General features: G+C 44.3%; 1 protein-coding gene and 1 pseudogene across 1 annotated transcript in view; one reads left to right on the top strand and one right to left on the bottom strand.

Moving 5' to 3' along the window:
- Positions 1-18,967, bottom strand: part of ST6GALNAC5 (ST6 N-acetylgalactosaminide alpha-2,6-sialyltransferase 5) — a 161,015-nt gene that overhangs the window by 6,667 nt on the left and 135,381 nt on the right. Inside the window, exons 3-4 of the mRNA XM_008139445.3 lie at positions 11,630-12,039; positions 4,232-4,339 (exon numbers count right to left, since the gene is read on the bottom strand). Of these exons, the coding sequence (XP_008137667.2) occupies positions 4,232-4,339; positions 11,630-12,039 (518 nt within the window). The remainder of the gene's footprint in view (positions 1-4,231; positions 4,340-11,629; positions 12,040-18,967) is intronic.
- Positions 8,173-8,676, top strand: LOC103284187 (ferritin light chain-like; annotated as a pseudogene).

Here is an 18,967-nt window from a genome sequence, read left to right as displayed (position 1 = left end):
TCTTGAGATAAACTTAGAATTAGTCTCTTAAACATCATCAAGGAAAGGGAGGTTTAAAAATTAATCTATTAAGCCAACCCATATTAAAATACACAGCAAGTGCAAGACACAATGACAAGTGCTAAAGCTACACTTGTGGACATGACCCCTCCTCTTAAGGAGCCTGCAGGCAAATGAAGGAGATGGCAAACCAACCAATGAGGTGGGGCGGGGGAAGGAGGCCCAGGTAGGGTCTGACTCAGCAAGGAGGTCGGAGGGAGAGGAGGAGGGCCTGCTGCATCGGACACAGTGAGTCCTGCAGACCCGAGGTGAAATCCTAGCTCTGCACTATCTGCTCTGCAAGCCTGGCCAGCTGGTTCGGCTTTCGGCTTCCTACGTAAAATGATGACACTAACAACGTTTACCTCACGGGATTATCATAAAGGTTAAGTGAATTGGCACATGGATTCATATTAAGTGTAGGAGGTGGGCATGTGGTATGCACAGAAAAAAAAAATCAGCTGTTAATATTCTTAGTAAGGAACCAGCAGTAATCTGGAGAAAGGGGAGGATATTCCAAGCTAAGGGCAAAGGGACTGGTACAGCAGGGCGAGCTCCTTTATGCATTTTTCAGTCTGGCTAAAACACGCCTGTGGAAGCAGAGACGATGAGACTAAAGTGGACACAGAAGCCAGGTCCTGAAGGGCTTGTGTGCTAAGCTAGGGAGTCACAAATCTGACTGTCATTTAAACTCTGTCATTTAAACTCTGTTCTAAAAGCTTTGGGGAGGGGGGGGGGGAGCCCAAGGATTTTAAGTGACAGATTTATGACACTCAGGTGACTGAAGGCAAAGACCCTGTGTCATTCATCGTCAATTAAGTCCCCAGTGCCTAGAACACGTTAGCTGAATGAATGAAAGTCTCTTTGTCTCTCTGATTCATTTAGTAAATGACTTCTTTTGAGGTTACTAATTGTGCTGTAAGTTCCAAAAAGGTTAATTTTTTTTTAAAAAATGAACAGTTGGCTCTCTCTTTTTGCTAAAATCTGGCCCCATGTGGTTAACTCTGCATTCCAGTGAGAAACTGGGCACGTGCAGGAAGCAATGGAACGGGGTGAACAGCCCGTGATGTCCCAAGAGCAGCTGGAGGCCACATGAGGACAGTTCTCGATAGTGGAGAGAAAGGGGACCCAGCTCACATAGGAGGCCATGCCGGGCCTTCCCTTCCCAGCAGCCAGGCCTCCTCACCTCTGAGCACCATTCGTTAGTGTTCTCTGGACATCTCCTTAAAACGTACTAACAGGTTAGTGAGTCCCTTTGCCTGGTAAGTGAATGCAGCTTAACATACACCAGGGCTGTGCCAAGCACTCCTCACCTCTTAGCTCTTAGAACTATTATGCAAACCCTTGAGGTAAGTACTATTGTCATCACCATCTTACAGACGTGGAAGCACAGGCTTCTGTGACATCATTCAGTAACTCGCCCAAGCTCACTAAGGCTCAGTGAGGTCAGAGAGTTTTCTTTTTTTAAATTTATCTTTATTGTTAAAAGTATTACAGATGCCTACACGTCTGTTGCTGGAGAACAGCCAGGCAGAGCAGCTGGGAGGAGCAGGCCAAAAAACCCCCAAAAGTTTGGGGGTGGAAATGATCAGACCAGTGGAGGAATTGATTCACATATTGCTTTTTCATTCTCTGGTTACAGATACTGTTTGTAAGCATCATTTGACTCTAAGAGGCTTTGCTGTGTTCATTATTTTTCAGTGTGGGTAAGGCTCATCGAAGGCTGTGTCCTATTCTTTGAACTTCCTAAATTCTCAGTACCTTTTAGGGTAAATCTCATGTCCTCAGGATAAAAATAGTAATAATAATAATTTCATAGACTAGTATCTGATGGTATAGTAGTAATGCATTAGTAATAATAACGATCTTTCCTGAGCACTAATTGTCTGTTGGGCAACGATCTCATTTAATCCTCCCCATGACATACTTGCCCATGATTTGCTTGTTCTTATTATTTTCTTATCACCACTTGGCAGATGAGGGAAGCAAGGCTCAAGGTCTCCCAATGAGGAATTGGGTGCCTGGTGGTTCAACCAACATGTTCTGGAATGAAGATGAAAGGAACTTGAGTCTGTGCTCCTCCTGGTCTTTCTCTTCCCACCTTCGTAAACAGGCATTATGGCTGAGCAGGACGCCCTCTCTAGCCTGGCCCTTGCCTCCACTTGCACAATTTTCCACTTGCTCTAACAGGACGCTGGGCATAGGGATCTGTTGGAAGAGGTCCCCCCCCCCCCCAATATGTTTTTATTGATTTTTAGAGAGAGGGGAAGGGAGAGGGATAATGAGAGAGAAACATTGGTGAGAGAAATATCGATAGACTGCTTCCTGCACGCCCCCTACTGGGGATTGAGCTCACAACCCAGGCATGTGCCCTGACCAGGAATTGAACCAGTGACCTCTTGGTGCAAGAGTCGATGATCAACCACTGAGACACACTGGCCAGGCTGGAAGAGTTCTTCCTGAAAGCATCTTGGGAGAACAACTACTGGGACAGATAGGGGCTGAGGGACAGAAACCCAGAGCTGTGGCAGCATGTGGAGCCTGGACAATATCTTGACTTCCTTGCTGGTATCATTCCATAAACTGTTGGCATCTATGTAAAGAAGTCTTAAGGAACTCACTCTGAGTAAGAGAAATGACAGGCTAACTTGCCTTTCATTTGTTTTCCATAATAAATGGAATATTTCTTTGAACACTCTCAGTCATTAACATTTTAATTTGTTCATGCGTTTCCTCTCTGGTTCCTACTGGCAATATTACATAATTATATCTGCCATATAACCATGGACTTTGACAGCTCTCTGCATGCCCATAAGCACTGCTCCCACTGTCTTTGTTAGCCTGTTGGTTTGAGGAAACAGTTTGCTTTCTTACACCATCCTACCTACTTTTTGCACATAGATTGTTAAACAGGAAAACAAGGCCAGTGAATTAAGTGATGAGGAACTGGGTGAGAAGCCAAGCTAACTTTTGCTATGTACTAGACCCTGATCCAAGCACTTTATATGTATTAACTTATTTAATCCACCTGCAACCCTATGGGGTAGAGTCTATTATTATCAACATCTCCACTCCTAATGATGAGGACGCTGAGACACTGAGAGACTGAGCGATGTGCTCAAGGTCATGCTAGGTTAGTGAGTGGCCAGGCTGGGCTCCGGACCCCACACCCTTCCTTACTACATTATGTCACCCTCGGGGACGAGTGAGTCCAGGCACGTGACAAAGGCCTGCTCTGTCCACACCTTTCCTTCTCTTCCATGACCTGACCCTTACGTATAAACGGCGACTGTTGCTGTTGGGTTTTTGGGTTCAAAAGGGTGGGAGAAGAGTGGTCAAGCATAATTAAATACCCTTTTCTTACTCTTGCCTCAAACTCCCAAACTGTACATTTTGTGTAAAGGCTATGGTCTTTCGAGAAGTTGTTAGGTGTCATACATGTGAGCAAGCATACATTTTACTGAACAACTTTAAAACATCCCTCACCCCAGGTTTTACCATCTGAAGATCAGCATTGTCCATGTGCCGCCGTCAGGCATTCCTAAATTCAAGGGCACTTTCTGAATTTATAGGCATAACAACTTTAAATTACAGATGAGTTTTCAGTCGAGCTTACGCAAATCAGCGCATCTGTTAGGAAACCAGATTCTGCCTGGGCACCTGCAAGGCAGTAACTTATGGTAGCAACAGAGATGTGTGTATATTCCCGTTAAAGTAATACATCAAAATAATTATGCCTGTGCTCTGGCCTTAGAAGCACAAACCGAGGTGACTCAGTGGTGAGGGAAAGAGGCTCAAAGGAATTATTTTAATTTTAGAAAACAGGCATTGCTGTCAAAGAAATTGCCCTCTTTAATTCATTAAAAATTACCACAGTCCTTTCAAATGAGAATCAAACTAATATTTCTTAATGCTTGCTCATCGTGAATATTATGTCAATTACTGCATTACTTTGGGTTGATAAATATTCAGAGGATAAACGAAGCCCACAAGATGGATTAATCCTCCAGCAGTACAAACAAAAACTTTCAATATTTTATATCACATCATTAAATGCTGTTTGTTTTTCTAGAACCAGAACTTGGGACATGTTAATTGATTGCTTCAAGAAGACAGACGTGTTTTGTGGTTGACATTTGGGATCAGATGTTTATAAACATCTGGTGAGTTACGCCTGCAGGATCAATCCTACCTGCAGAAGTCCGGGGGCACCATGCCATACACGTCGATCCTGTCGCAGAGCTCCAGCGCGATGGTCATTGTGAACCAGCCAGTGCTGAGCCAGGTGTTGGAGATCTTCCTGGAAGTAACAGCAATTCAGTCTGCACACTAGTAAGATGGTCATCATACCCACCACCATCTTAAACTCTTTCTGGAGCAAAGCTGACTGTAAACACACACACACCCTTTCTCCGTTTGGTAAATAACTGGAACTTTTTACTCGAGAGATAGCTCCACCAACACCACCATGTTCCCCGGTACAATCATAAATGAAGATGAGCCACCAGGGTAGACTTGTGACACTAAAGGATGCTCAAGGGACTTCCTCATCATCAAAGATGATGGTCAATGTTTCAGTGTTCAAGTGCACATTGCCACGGCTCAATTTCCTGTAAGATGATAACCCCCTTGTGTCAACCCTTTATTAACTAGAATACTTGACTAACCAGAAATATTCCTTGTTCATCAAGTGGCGTGGATAATAAAGAGCTCATTACATACGATTAAATGCAGATGTGTCTATTAATTGATTGTTCTTTCAAACAATCTAGTTGAAGCTTGTCTTCAACTAGACTACTGCCAACATCTTGATTGAATGTCTTTCCTAAGGAGTACAGTAAGTCCTCACTTAATGTCATAGATGGATTCTTGGAAACTGCCACTTTAAGCACAATCAATGACTTACCACGAAACCAATTTTACCATAGGCTAATTGTTATAAATAAGAGTTCTGATGGCATATTTCTAGTAATAGGAACATCACCAAACATCTAAATAAGGACCCTAAACACTTTAAATGTTAAACATTGAAATACATGTGAGATATACATACATTTAAGAAATATTAATAAAAAAGTAAGATGATTATTTTCCAACTTCGTTTATTCCAGTTCAGGGTCAGGTTGGCCGGAACCTATCTTAGCAGCTCAGGGCACAAAGTGGGACCCTCCCTGGACAGGACGCCCTTCTATCACAGGGCACACTCCCACCCACACCTCCACATACCCATACGGGACAATGTAGATACACCAGTTCACTTCCCAGGCACATCTTTGGGATGTGGGAAGAAACTGGAACATCTGGAGAAACCCCACACAGACCTGGGCAAAACGTGCAAACTCCACACACACACAGGGACTCTGGCAGGGAATTGATTCCCCCCCGCCCCCCTCATTAACATTATGACAAAGCATGTTGAACAAAACAACGCTATTTGAGGACCTGGTGTACATTCATTTGAGAGGGGCTAATGACCAGAGGAAGGGGACCAAAGCAATGCTTATGCTTAAACAAGATTTCCTTTATTTTACCTCAGAATACTCAGAGCCCTCTGGAAATTTTTATTAGAAGACCAAACATTGACAAAGTTGAAGGAATGAATCTGTGCATTCCAACATTTATTCACTTGTCCACTCAAACATCAGTATTGAGCTCCAACCATGTGCCAAGCCTAAGGATAACTGTGGAGACACAACATCAAGGTCTAATTTGACCTGTGAGAATGACTCGGTCTACTACACTATGCTGCTATGGACAGTAATTCAATTCTTTGGGGTTGCACTCCTACTTTCCCCCCAGTGCTTAGGGCATGCCTCATCAGCCAGCTTCAAACACCTATCCCCAAGGTCAGACTGCCTGACTCTGCCCAGCCCCGGCCCACATGTGATGTGAATAACAGGACTGCAGAAAAGCTTTTCTACTTGCACTGTGTGCCACCCCTCTTTCAGAAGGAAGGATTTTTGTTAAGCAGGTTGCATTATTTCCATTTCACACGAAGAACAAAAAAAAAAGGGCATTTTAAAAAGTCCTTTCTTTTGTCAAATACCTGACAGAAATGAGTGATTTAGTCATTCCCGAATTCATGGCTTCAACTTTCTGGTGCTTAAATGCCTTTACTCATTTTTGTTTTCCGTTCCATTGTATCCTGACCCATTAATAGCCCAGGAAGTACACTGAAAAGCTCCTAGAGATGAGAACACCATGGGTTTATATCTTACCAGCTTCTGTCACTAACCCGCTGAATGACCTGAGGCAGATTATTGCTGGTCTCTGGGCCTTGATTTCCTACCTGCAAAGCGGGCATGGGAAGCTCCCTCTCCCTGGGCTCTTTTGAGGACTAAATGAGAGACCACCATGCTTAAAAAGTACCCAGTCTGATATGTTGATACATGGAGATCCCTTCTTCCTCTCTGGGTTGCTAGGTTGGAGCAAATGCACAAAATAACTCAGCATCCCTTTCAGTGCGTTTTAGCCAGCACAAAGAAACTGATACCCTTCCAACACTCTGCTACTCACTCTTGTGTAGGAGCCACCATCAGAAGTCAGGGTAGTAACTGCAACATTCTAGAGCCTCTAGCTTATGTGTGTATTAACAATCCCCGTGTCTTCTCCCCAGGGATAGTTCATCAGACCTTTGGGAATGAAGGAGGTGGGATAGAGAAGAAATGACTAAACTGGAAGGGAGAAGGGAAGGAAGTTCCTTGGCTCAAATTAGATTCTGTCTTTACGTATGTGGCTGTGATAATGGGATGGATGGCCAGGTGTTCTCGGCTCAAACAGGTGAGTGAATAGCTGGCAGGATGCGGAGCCCAGATCTGGAAAGCCTACCCGTGTCTCCATGCTTTCAGAGTTGTCCGAAACACCATGAGGGTATTTCCGAATGGCAGAAGTTCCCCCATGATTTTGGCTTTCTTTGTGTTGTAGTAGTGATCACAAGCTACAGCCTGAAATACAGGAGGATGTGGCTCCCAGAGAAAGGTTTTGTGGGTAAAAATGGGAAGAATACCAAGTGGAAGACTAAAGAAACTGAAAGAAAGAATTATTTAAAGTGCCACTTAACATTCCCCAGACTTTCTAAATAATAGCCTTTTGGGATCACATGCTATAGAAAAGCAACTGCTTTGTGCTGTCTTTCTTTAAAAGATCTGAATTCTTTTTCCAACAAAGGAATAGCTACTGTTTTTACATTTAATCAGCTGTAATGAAGGAATATGAAGAGCTGTCATGTGCTTATTAGGGAAAATTATCAGATATTCTTTTATATGATGAAGTAACACACTGAGCCGATAATTCCATAGTGCACACTAAATTACAATTAAAGGCCTTTCTGCTCCACCAGAATCTCATTTATAATCTCTATGGAAATATTCCTCCTGCAGTTATTTCATTTATGCTTCCTTTATTTAATTACTATAATATTGGTTCTGAATCATATTTTCCTAATGTACCCTTATTCAATTATAAAGTTATTTTCAAGTACAGTTACTTTCTAATGTTAAAGAATACCACTTGGCCATCTATCTCATTTGTCATGCTTCTTAACTGCAGATTGTTCCTGAGTCATTTTTTTCTCCACTTTGAAGTAGGGTGAAACTTCTATAAATCAAAATCTATTGAACTATTCTATTTCTTCAAAATATTAGCCTGAAGTGAATGTCCTATCATGAGATGGGCAAAATTAGATATTCCATACTTTGTGTATCTTTGATACCTGCTACATTTTTGTTGGGTTTCAAGACAAGCATACATAGAGGAAATACTGTGGGACCCTAAATGTTTTTTGTGTTAGTTTAAAGAAGTAGTTTTGTTCTGAAGGGCTGTTTTGGACTTGGTTCTTTTAGCTTGGAGTAAGTTGCAGGTTAAGAATACAGACACATGAGAATATTGAATCAATACAATATTATTTTCTTTAAGATAGTTTCCTGGCAGCGCACTCGGAGGTCCCGGATCTGTCTCTTGCTTCAACAGTGTTTGGACGGAACAGACCCAGGGACGCCCGTTCTTCCAGCCTCCAGCCACCCTCCTGCGTCTCATCCAGTCACCATCTTCAGAACCACCTCTGAGACGAGCCAACACACTGTTTTTTTTTTTTTTTTTTCTACCTTAACTCCTTATTGCTGAACAACCATAAGCTCCCAAATTCGTCAGAATGATTCCACCGAGGTGGAGGCTGCGGCCAACCTGCATCTGCGGGCCTCCCACACCTAACTCTCTCTGGGCTACTATTTTGACTGTGACGATGTGGCTCTGGAGGGTGGGGGCCACTTCTTCTGTGAGTTGGCGGAGAAGAAGTGTGAGGGCACTGAGCATCTCTTAAAGATGCAAAACAACCAAGGAGGCCGCATTCTCTCCCAGGACGTGCAGAAACCTTCCCAGGATGACTGGGCAAAGCTCAGGGCCATGGAAACTGCCATGGCCTTGGAGAAGAGCCTGAACCAGGCCCTTTTAGAGCTGCAGGCCCTGGCTTCTACTAGTGCAGACCCTCATCTCTGCGACTTCCTGGACAACCACTTCCTGGACAAGGAGGTGAAACTGATCAAGAAGATGGGCGACCACCTGACTAACATCCGCAGGCCCCGGCCCTGGGCTGGGCTGGGCGAGTATCTCTTTGAAAGGCTCACCCTCAAGCATGACTAGGAGCCTTTGGAGCCAGAGGCCTTTCAGAGGCCCCCCCCCCCCCCAACCCTGCATCCCCCTGGGGTCTCTGGCTTTTACCTGAGCCTCTTCCCGAAACTACTAGCCATTCTTTTAACCACCCTGAAGCCCTCTCCCATGCATTGGACCAAATGAAACAACAAAGCTTTTTGCAGAAAGAAAGAAAAAAAAAAAACATAGTTTCCTAAAGGTAAGAGGCACAGAGATTCTAGAAGTTGCAATGTACTTTGGCACCCTGCACATCATATGTGTGATTCTCCTGAACATGGACTATGGAGCCTCATACTAGTACATGGATGTTTGCATATGAGGGGCCCAGTAGCCAATCCAAAAGTTTGGTTTTCTCCTTCTAGCTGGACTCACTTGGGAGACAGGCCTATTGAGCAACAGGCTCCCCTGGCCAGAATCTGATGAATTTAGTGAGTGAGATATGTCTTGATGTGAAATTATTTCCTAAAGACCCAAGTGAAGGGTGGAATGACTAGTCTCCAAATTTCCAACTTAAAATGATTTCTTAAGAAGATCCATAGCAATGAGTAATTATCCTAAATAGCAAACACTGCAGCAGTGTTTTAGAAATATTTAAAATTAGCCAACAACCATTAAACTAAAAAGAGAGATGTGCTTTCTCGTGTTTCTACTTCTTTTGAGTTTCCTAACCAGTCAAAAATTAAACTATAAATAACTCCCCTCATTATTCTTCCCTTATAAAATGCTCTCTTGATTAAATAACTCATTTAAACGAGTGACATTCTCTTTTACTTGTGGTTTTTAAAGGGCAGTAAGTGACTGGATTTCGTGGCAGCTTGTGACTATGACCCGTGTGATCTGCTGGTTGGGCTGACCAGGAAAGGAGGCCACAGTGCCAACAGCCAGCTCCCCTTCTCCTCTTTCCATCAGGTGCCACCCCCGCTCCTACCTAGACCAGCTCTCCATGGTCACAAGGTTCCCAGGATTTAAGAAGAAAGCTCTGCCTGGTCAGTATGGCTCCGTGGTTGAGCATCGACCTATAAACCAGGAGATCACGGTTCAATTCCTGGACAGGGTGCTTGCCTGGGTTGTGGGCTCAGTCCCCAATAGGGGACATGCAGGAGGCAGCCAATCAATGATTCTTTCTCACCATTGATGTTTCTATCTCTCTCTCCCTCTCCCTTCTTCTCTGAAATCAATAAAAGTATATTAAAAATAAATAAATAAAAAGAAAGCTCTTCCAAGCAAAAAATTTGGGAAAAATTGGCTTTGTTCTCCAAAAATGAGCTGCCTGAACTAGCCAAACAGTGGATTCAGTACTTTATATTCTTTATTTATCACATCTCTTTAGTTTTAAGATATGAGATTGAGTCCGCAACAGTTGTAAGGGAGGAAGTAAATTACATGATTAAATGTATATTAATTATAAAAGTACATGCTTGGAATTAAGGAAACAAGGGAATTTAATTATTAGACCAGTCCTATGAGGCCTAGTCCCTATGTTCTTTTCACATGTGAAGTCACTGGAAGACTAGATAACATGTCTAAAGACACACAACTAATGAGGGGTAGGGTCAGAATTCCAACCTAGAGCTGTGTATTTGGAATACCATGCACTGCTCCTTCTGATACCTAGCTGCTCTTTTTTTTTAAAACCTAGATTTTGCCAGCTCATGAGCCTACATGTCTGCCTCATCTCTGGCCGTGACCCCCACCCTCCCCTCTCCCCCCCACCCCCCTCCCCCACAGCTTTAGGGAACTTTTCTCCAATTTAGGGTTAGGGTTAGAGTTAGGATTAGGGTTCTTCCACCTCTGACTCCTGTGCCCATAAGGAGGTTTCCCTCTTCCCTTCCCAGGTTCTTCTTTTCCTGGGTAAATAATTATTGGCTTAGGTATCAGCTTAAATACACCTTTTTGAGAAAGACTTTCCCTCATTCCTCATCTCCTAGATTAGTGCTTTTCAAAACATTTTAACCTATGGTGAGAAATACATGTTACATCATGATTGAGCACACATACATATGTGTATATGCATGTGTGGTTTTCATTTAATTTCAATTTTTGAAGTGTGCATTCAGTGGTTTTTAGTATATTCACAAGGTTGTACAATCATCACCACTATCTAATCCTAGAACATTTTGTCACCTCATAAAGAACCTTCTACATATGTGTAGTTACATCTCTGAAACCAAAACAAATATTATTTAATGAAGCAATACTTTGCCTTACTATGGGTGATGAAGGTAATAGTGTCTATTCTATGTCATTCTTTCCATTATATATATATATATAAAAAAAATCCTGCCGTGGCTCACTACGCTGACTTCATGTCCCATTATTGAGTTGTAACTAACAATTGGAAAAGCCTTCCCTAGACTAGGGCAGGCCTCCCTGACCTGCTCGTCAGAGCACCGCTTTCTTCCCCTTGCTGATGCTCAGCACACTGGCCACTTCTCGGTGCATGTGCGCCTGCCCTGTAAGCTTTATATTCCAGGAAGGCAGGGTCTAGATCTATCTCGTTTTTTACTCCATCTCTGGTGCCTGGTGCAGTGAAATAATAGGTATTCAATACATATCAGCCGACTGAATAAACGCTTGCATTTGAAAAGAAAAAAAAATCAACCCCTATATTTCTTTTTGGTTAGTGTTCACACAAATCAAATGAAATGCAGTAAAGCGATGATCTCACACTCGTTACCAGTGTAAGCCAGCAGCTGTGTGGCCTCTTCCTCACAAATAGGGAGTTGGCCCTGAATTACCCATACAGCTGTCTCATTTCTTCATTTCACTTCGCCTTACACATTCAGCCTGAGCAGCCCAGTTTCCAGGAGGACCTGCAGGTGCGCTCTGTCAGTGGCATGAGCAGTGGGGCCACAGTAGTTGTTTGGGGTGAATCAGCCAGCGACAACATTTCCTCCCCGTCCCCCGCGCCCCAGCAGGGACCCCCCAACCCCGCCCTCTGTACCTGTCTTTGCCAGTCTCCCGCTTGAAGAGCTCATCGAACTGCAGCATCTTGTGGCGCGTGATCATGAAGGCCTTCAGCCGGGGCAGCACCTGGCTCAGCAGGTGCAGGTTGTTGTACACCTGGCCCTTGCCGTCGCGCCGCATGTAGCTGCTGGGGCCCCAGAAGATGAACACCGTGCCCTGGCTCACGTTGAGCAGGTCGTGGCGGTTGCGCAGGATCCTCTGGATGCTGGAATGCGCGATGACCCTCAGGCTGGTGCGGTTGCCCACGTCGCGCCCGTAGCCGCGCGTGGGGGCGTCGTTCATGCGGATGACACACTCGGTCTGGTCGATCTGGGGGCCTTGCTGGCTGCGCAGCAGATGTCCCGAGCTTGTCACCAGGGCACAGTCCCTGCAGTGCATCTTCAGGGGCTGAAAGGCGCGGGGAGAAGGACACCATCAGCGGCAGTTATAGGAAAAAAGCTCAGAACAGTACCTGGCATCTAGAGAACACCCAAAAATATGTTAGCCAAAGCAACCACTCTTTCCCTTGTGCTGAGCCTGGCTGTGCTCTACGGAGTCCCTTTTACTAACACTTTAGCACAGCTCCCTTCCTCATCCTGTTATACTTATTGCACACCTCTACAGACCCACTGTCCCTGACAAAGGTATGAACTTGGAGGGATTCTGCTTTTCCTGTCTATTTGCATTCTTACTGCCCAGCATAGCTCCTGTCACCTAAGAAGAATTAGATGTCAAGTGAATGATAAATGTGCAATGGCAGAATCTCCATTGCATAAGCCCATGTGTCAATTATCAATCCAAAGTGATTAGTACTGACTTACTGAGTGCCTTCAATGTGCTCTATTTGGGCTGATAATCCCAATAGCAGCTACCACTTATTGAACAGTCGCTGTACCAGGTCCTATGGTAAGGATCAGGCTCAACCCCCTGCAATTGCTATTTTTACAGGTCAAATAGTGGCTGTTCCAAATGGCTCAATATAATACTGTATTTTAATGATATCAAGGTGACATGGGGGCATTAACTATCCTCGGTTAAAGATGAAAAAAAAAGGAGGCTTAAGATTAGTGGCTTGCCAAAGTCCCATGGCTAATAGGTGGTGAAGACGAGGCTGGACCCATCCAGTGAGCCCCCCGCAGTGAGGTGGCTGACCTCAGGTGCTCTGGTTCGGAAGACAGAGCTATGGCTCAGGAAACTCCCAGGGTAAAGGCAAGACTAACTATATGCTGCACTAAATTGGATCCGATTTCCTGAGACTGTACAGGGCGTCAGTGTATCCTGTTCAAAGCTAACAGGGAAGAAGGGCTGAGGCTCCCGGGAAAATCTAACAATGCAACTTTCCTTCTGAACCTTCTTGATTGTCATTTTTCTTGTGCACTCACTGGCCTTGGCCTCAGGCCCTAATTACATTATCTTCAAACAGCAACTGAGAGATGTTTCTCATTAAGCATGAGCAGGGGAATGTTTAATTTGTTAGCACACAGGTTGTTCAGAAAGCAAATCATTGGTTCGGGGTGTTGAAATGAGCATCGCCATTGCAGCTGTCCCTGGTGGGCACGACATGGCCAGGGCTTCCACAGGGCACACTCGTGTTCACCGGGTGAGGTCTGTGACTCTGAGCTCCAGGCTCTCTCTATTTTTTAAGATGGACCAACTCAATTTCTCTCCCTCTACCCTTAAAATGGGACAAAATGTCATTCCAAAATTATAGCATCTTAGGAATTACAATTTGCATGTCTTTTCCCAGGCAATTCTTAGATGTTTCTTATGGATAAACATATTTATACAGCATCCAAGAATATCGATAAACACTTAACCTTCAGTAAGGTGAATCAAGAGCATTAAAGCTAGTGTCACAGCAATTTGTGGTATAGTCTGTTCTTCAATTAGAGGGTAACTTTGGATCCAGAAATACATGGGTTTGAAAGTGTGACTCTATTACTTGCTAGTTCTGCATCTTTGGGCAAATTTCTTAATATCTCTGAGTCTGGTATCCTTGCCTGTGAAGTGACTGCAACCCTCCCCATTGGCACCAGGAGGTCACTTCCCTGTCCCCGAAGGCTGCCCATCTCCCATCTCCTCCCTCTCATGCCAGGACATATTCCTTCTGCTGTTAACTCATCAGCATTTTCATTCTTACCATTCTCTTTTAAATTGGTGACAGAGAGCATCGGGCAAGAGGGAAAGAGAGCTAGCACTGACCCCGGGCTCTAGGCTCTGCTAATTTTTGGAATATTAGTTCTAGATCTGTAAGATATGCTACTGGTATTTTAATAGGAATTACATTGAATCTATAGATTTCTCTGGGTAGTATGGGTATTTTAATAATGTTAATTCTTCCTATCCAAGAACACAGTATATGCTTCTGCTTGTTCGTCAATTTCTTTCTTCCTTTTCCTATGGTTTTTTGACCACAGGTCTTTTACCTCCTTGGTTAAAATTATTCCTAGGTACATTATTTATTTTTTCAAAGATAAATGGGATTGTTTTCTTAATTTCTCTTTCTAATAGTTCATTATTGGTATATTAAAATGCCACTGATTTCTGAATATTAATTTTGTATCCTGCTACTTTACCAAATTCATTTATCAGTTCTAGTAGTTTTTTGGTGGAGTCCTGAGAATTTACTATATACAGTATCATGCCATGTGCAAATAATGACAGTTTTACTATCTCCTTTCTAATTTGGATGCATTTTTTTTTTTCTTCTTGTCTGATTGCTGTGGCAAGAACTTTCAGTACAATCCTATCTAATAAGGAGGAAATATGCTAATTGACCCTCACACTGTCACAAAGATGGCAGCACCCACAGCCAATAAGGAGGGAATATGCTAATTGACCCTCACACCATCACAAAGATGGCAGCGCCCACAGCCAATAAGGAGGGAATATGCTAATTGACTGTCCCACCTTCAAAGATGGCAGCACCCACAGCCAATAAGGAGGGAATATGCTGACTGCCATGCCCTCAAAGATGGCAGCACCCACAGCCACAAGATGGTGGTGCCCAGTCCCCTCAGCCCCGCTGGGGCGGCAGGCACACAGCAAAGTTGGACCCATCCTCAGGAGGGCCCGGATACTCCACATGCCTGCCTCTGGAGTCCCCCAGTCCCCTCAGCCCCCAGCTGCCCAGGGCCGGCCTGAGGTGCAGACAAGCCTTGGATGGTGGCTGCCAGCTGCCCAGGGCCGGCCCAAGGTGCAGGCAAGCCTCAGATGGTGTCTGCCCAGCTGATGCCCAAGGCGCAGGCAAGCCTCAGATGTCAGCTGCCCAGCTGCCCAGGGCTGCCCAAGGCTCAGGTAACCAGGGCCAGCTGAGACTTGCGCTGTTGGCAGTGGCAGCAGCAGAGGTGTGATGGGGCATCGGTTTCCCCTGATCACCGGATCACCTCCCGCCCCTGAGGGCTCCCAGAATGTGAGAGGGGGCAGGCCGGGCTGAGGGACCCCCCTTCAGTGCATAAATTTTCATGCACCAGACCTCTAGTCTATATATATAAAAACCTAAGCAACCGTTAGGACTGAACAACCAGAACGACCAGAACGACCAGTCGCTATGATGCACACTGACCACTAGGGGGCAGATGCTCAATGCAGGAGCTGCCCCTGGTGGTCAGTGCACTCCCACAGCCAACCTCCTTTGGCCCCTCCCCCTGGGCCAGCCAACCTCCCACAGGCCCGCCCCCATGCCAGCCGCCCCCCAGATAGGCCTTGATCGCCAGCCAGGCCGAGGGACCCCACCCATGCACGAATTTTTGCACTGGGCCTCTAGTGTTGAATAAGAGTGGTGAAAACAGACATTCTTGTCTTATTCCTGATCTTAAGGGAAACACTGTTATTTTTTGCTCATTGAGTATGATGTTGACTGTGGGTTTGTCATATATGGCCTTTATTATGTTAAGTTATAACTTGGCTGAGAGTTTTTATCATGAGTGGGTGCTGGATTTTATCAAATTCTTTTTCTGCATCTATTGATATGATCATGTGGTTTTCATACTTAATTTTATTTGTGATATATAATGTTTATTAACTTGCAAACATGGTACTAACTTTATATTCCCAGAATAAATCCCATTTGGTCATGGTGTATGATCTTTTCAGTGTATTGCTGGATTTGATTTGTTAATATTTTGTTGAGGATTTTAGCACCCAGGTTCATCAGATTGGTCTATAATTTTCTTTCTGTGTAGTGTCTTTATCTTGTTTTGGAATTAGGATAATGCTGGCCCTTTAAAATGAGCTTGGGAGTCTTCCCTTCTCTTTAATTGTTTGGAATTGTTTGAGAAGATAGGTGTTAATTCTTTGAATATTTGGTAAAATTCACCTGTAAAGACATCTGATTTAGGACTTCCGTTTGCTGCAAGTTTTTTTTTTTTTTTTTTTTTAATCACTGCTTCAATTTCATTAGTGCAATTGGTCTATTCAGATTTTCTGATTCTTCCTGATTCACTTTTGAGAGATTGTATGTTTTTAGGAATTTGTCCATTTCACCTAGGTTGTCCAATTTGTTGGCATATAATTGTTCATAGTATTTTCTTACATTCCTTTGTATTTCTGTGGTGTCAGTTGTTATTTCTTTTTTTCCATTTCTGAGTTTATTTATTTGAGTCCCCTCTCTTTTTTCTTGGTGAGTCTGATTAAAGGTTTGTCAATCTTGTTTATCTTTTCAAAGAACCAGTTCTTGGTTTCATTGATCTTTTGTATAGTTTTTTAGTCTCTATGACATTTATTTCCACTCTGATCCTTATTATTTTCTTCCTTCTACTTACACTGGCTTTGTTTGTTGCTCTTTTTCTAGTTCTTTTAGGTTTGGGGCTATATGGTTTATTGGAGAGTTTTCTTGCTTCTTGGGGTAGGCCTGTAATGCTAAGAACTTCCCTCTCAGGACTGCTTTCACTGTGTCCCACAGATTATGGGTTGTTGTGTGTTCATTTTCATTTGTCTCCAGTTAATTTTTGATTTCTTCCTGGATTTCATTGTTAACTTATTCATTGTTTAAGAAATACTATTTAACCTCCATGTGTGGGTGCAGGGGTCAGCCCTCCCTGTGAAGATGAGTTAATTTTTTAAAAAAGGGGGTGCTCAATGGTGTCATAAAACTTGATAGGACAAGTGAAACCAGACTTGAAAAGTGTTCTTTGGATTTGGTGGCCTTGACCAAAATAGTCTCAGTTGAACAGAGGTAGCAGAGTCTGATTGTGGTTGGATATAAGAAAGCAGAAGCTGAAGCCTGGCTGCCAAGGGCTGATGGAGGTTTGAACTTAAGGTGACCAACTTAACTGGTTTGTTAGAGGTTGTTTGGGTTTTAGCATTGAAAGTTCTACATCTCAAGAAACCTCTACTCATGGAGAAGCCCACTCAAAGGATCCTACAAAGATGACAGGGGCATCTGTAAATAGCATGCAACTCATTGATGATTAGGCACAGGAAACCCAGGGTCTAAAGTAGACTTTATCACAAGTCAAGCACCTGACCTTCTCACCTGTAAAACAAAAAGAGGACCAACTAGATACTTATGACCAGATGACCTTCATTTGTTCATTCACTTAAAAGACATTTCCCTAGCACTTAATACACCCCTGAGGTGCTATGTAAGTTAGTAGATTTGCTTAATAAGGTCACTTTGTAAGATTTCATTCCACTGGACCTGAAGGGCATTGGGACTTGCTTTTCCTCATCAGACTCACCTAGAATTATCATCCTGAATTTTCCAGTTTGATTTATAATTTCAAGACATTGTGGTGATTTTTATAGGAGAAAACAATCTGAAGAAGGGTCCCAGCATCTCTTTCTCCCATGATTAATTATTCTGCTGAAACTCTCAGATCACAGGCTGGTCGGCAAGTGAAATCCGTGTCACCTTATGGAGATTCCAAGGCCTTCTCTCTCTTTCTTTACCCTGAACCCATGTGAGTTCAGGGAAGGCCAAGGCTCCTGCCTGTGCGACACCGAACCTCTGTGATTAGTGGGCACCACAAACACACTGGGGTCCACCCACTCCCAGAAAGCCCTCCCTCATGATTCCTGCCCATCTGCCTTAGCTTCGAGGTATTGATTACCTCAGACACCAATACCCACTCTCTGAGTTGTGCAGACGCACCAAACAATGCGAACAAAAAATGTGAAGTCTGAATTATGCCTTAAGTGTTTTTTGGTAAGTGGTGCCAATAAAATGACAATAACGGTTCTGAACATAATGTTACACTTCCTGCAGCTGACAAGAGCATGTGCCAAAGGCTGAATCACTTCCAAAGGAGGAAATGAAGTCTGTTTTCTGCATTTGGAGGGACTAATGATGTCTTGAGAGGCAGAATGATTACAAATTATACTGTGTGACCGTTTCTTGGGGTGCGATGCTGTCCTCTGAGAGAGCCATGATCCTGCTCGTCTCAGTACCTTTATAATCCTTAGTGTCTTAATGATATGGGTGGAACTACTCGTGTTTTGGTGAGTTAAGATTCGTCACAGTTTCTGCATGTTCTCCCCTTGAGCATTCATGTGCTGGCTTGCATCACTCAGTGGAGTGCGGGACCGTGAGCTTTGGGCTCCGCTAGGCAGCCTAGGAGATAAAACTCCAACGAGGGGAGAGGGTGCCCAGTGAACTCACTGCCCAGCAAGGCCTCCTCTCTGACTCCTCCTCACAGTAGCCAGCCTCCCTGATTCCTGGTGACATTTTCCTTAAACACCCATTTGGTGAGGTGTTCCATCCTTTGGTAGGAAACATGGGCCCCCATATTAGGTCACTTTAATCTTGGTATTTGACCCACAAAAATCACCCTGTTAATATTGACCAGATAGTTGGATCGATAAATGAGTGAATGAAACCCAACCTCCTGCCTTCTCTGTCCTTTGAGAAAACCTATCTCCTACGACGTAAAAAGCAGGCCTAACGCGGTGCCCTCACCAATGACTTGCCCACAGACCCAGCCCTTTGTGTTAATGCCACGGAGCGGAGAAGGGGGAGTCACTGTGGGAGTCTCTGCAGAGAAGAAGGCTCCTGCCATTTGCCTCAGGGCAGCCACTCGGCCCAGGGAGCCGTAATGGCCAGAGCCCAGGGAACTGCTTGGAATTAATGGCTGGCTGAGAAAATGGCCCAGGACACAGTAAGGGCCATTAAGCCCAGCCAGTTATTAATCCCCAGTAAGAGCTCGATGCCAAGGTCATTAGAGCTGTTGTGAGGTGAAAAATGCCCGGGAAAATCTACAGCACACAGAGGAGTAACCGCCCTCCAGCCCACTGATCTCGGAGCTGCAGGCCAGGCCCCAGAGCCTGTGGGACAGGAGCCCGCGGGAGGCAGGCGGGCTGGCTCTCTAGAGGGAATGCGTGGGTAGGTGCGCGCGTG

The sequence above is a fragment of the Eptesicus fuscus genome, chromosome 9 (genome assembly GCF_027574615.1).
Source record: "Eptesicus fuscus isolate TK198812 chromosome 9, DD_ASM_mEF_20220401, whole genome shotgun sequence".
NCBI classification, from domain to species: Eukaryota; Metazoa; Chordata; class Mammalia; order Chiroptera; family Vespertilionidae; genus Eptesicus; species Eptesicus fuscus.
Note: the sequence above shows the minus strand (reverse complement) of the source record. Positions and strands in the feature narration are given on the sequence as shown.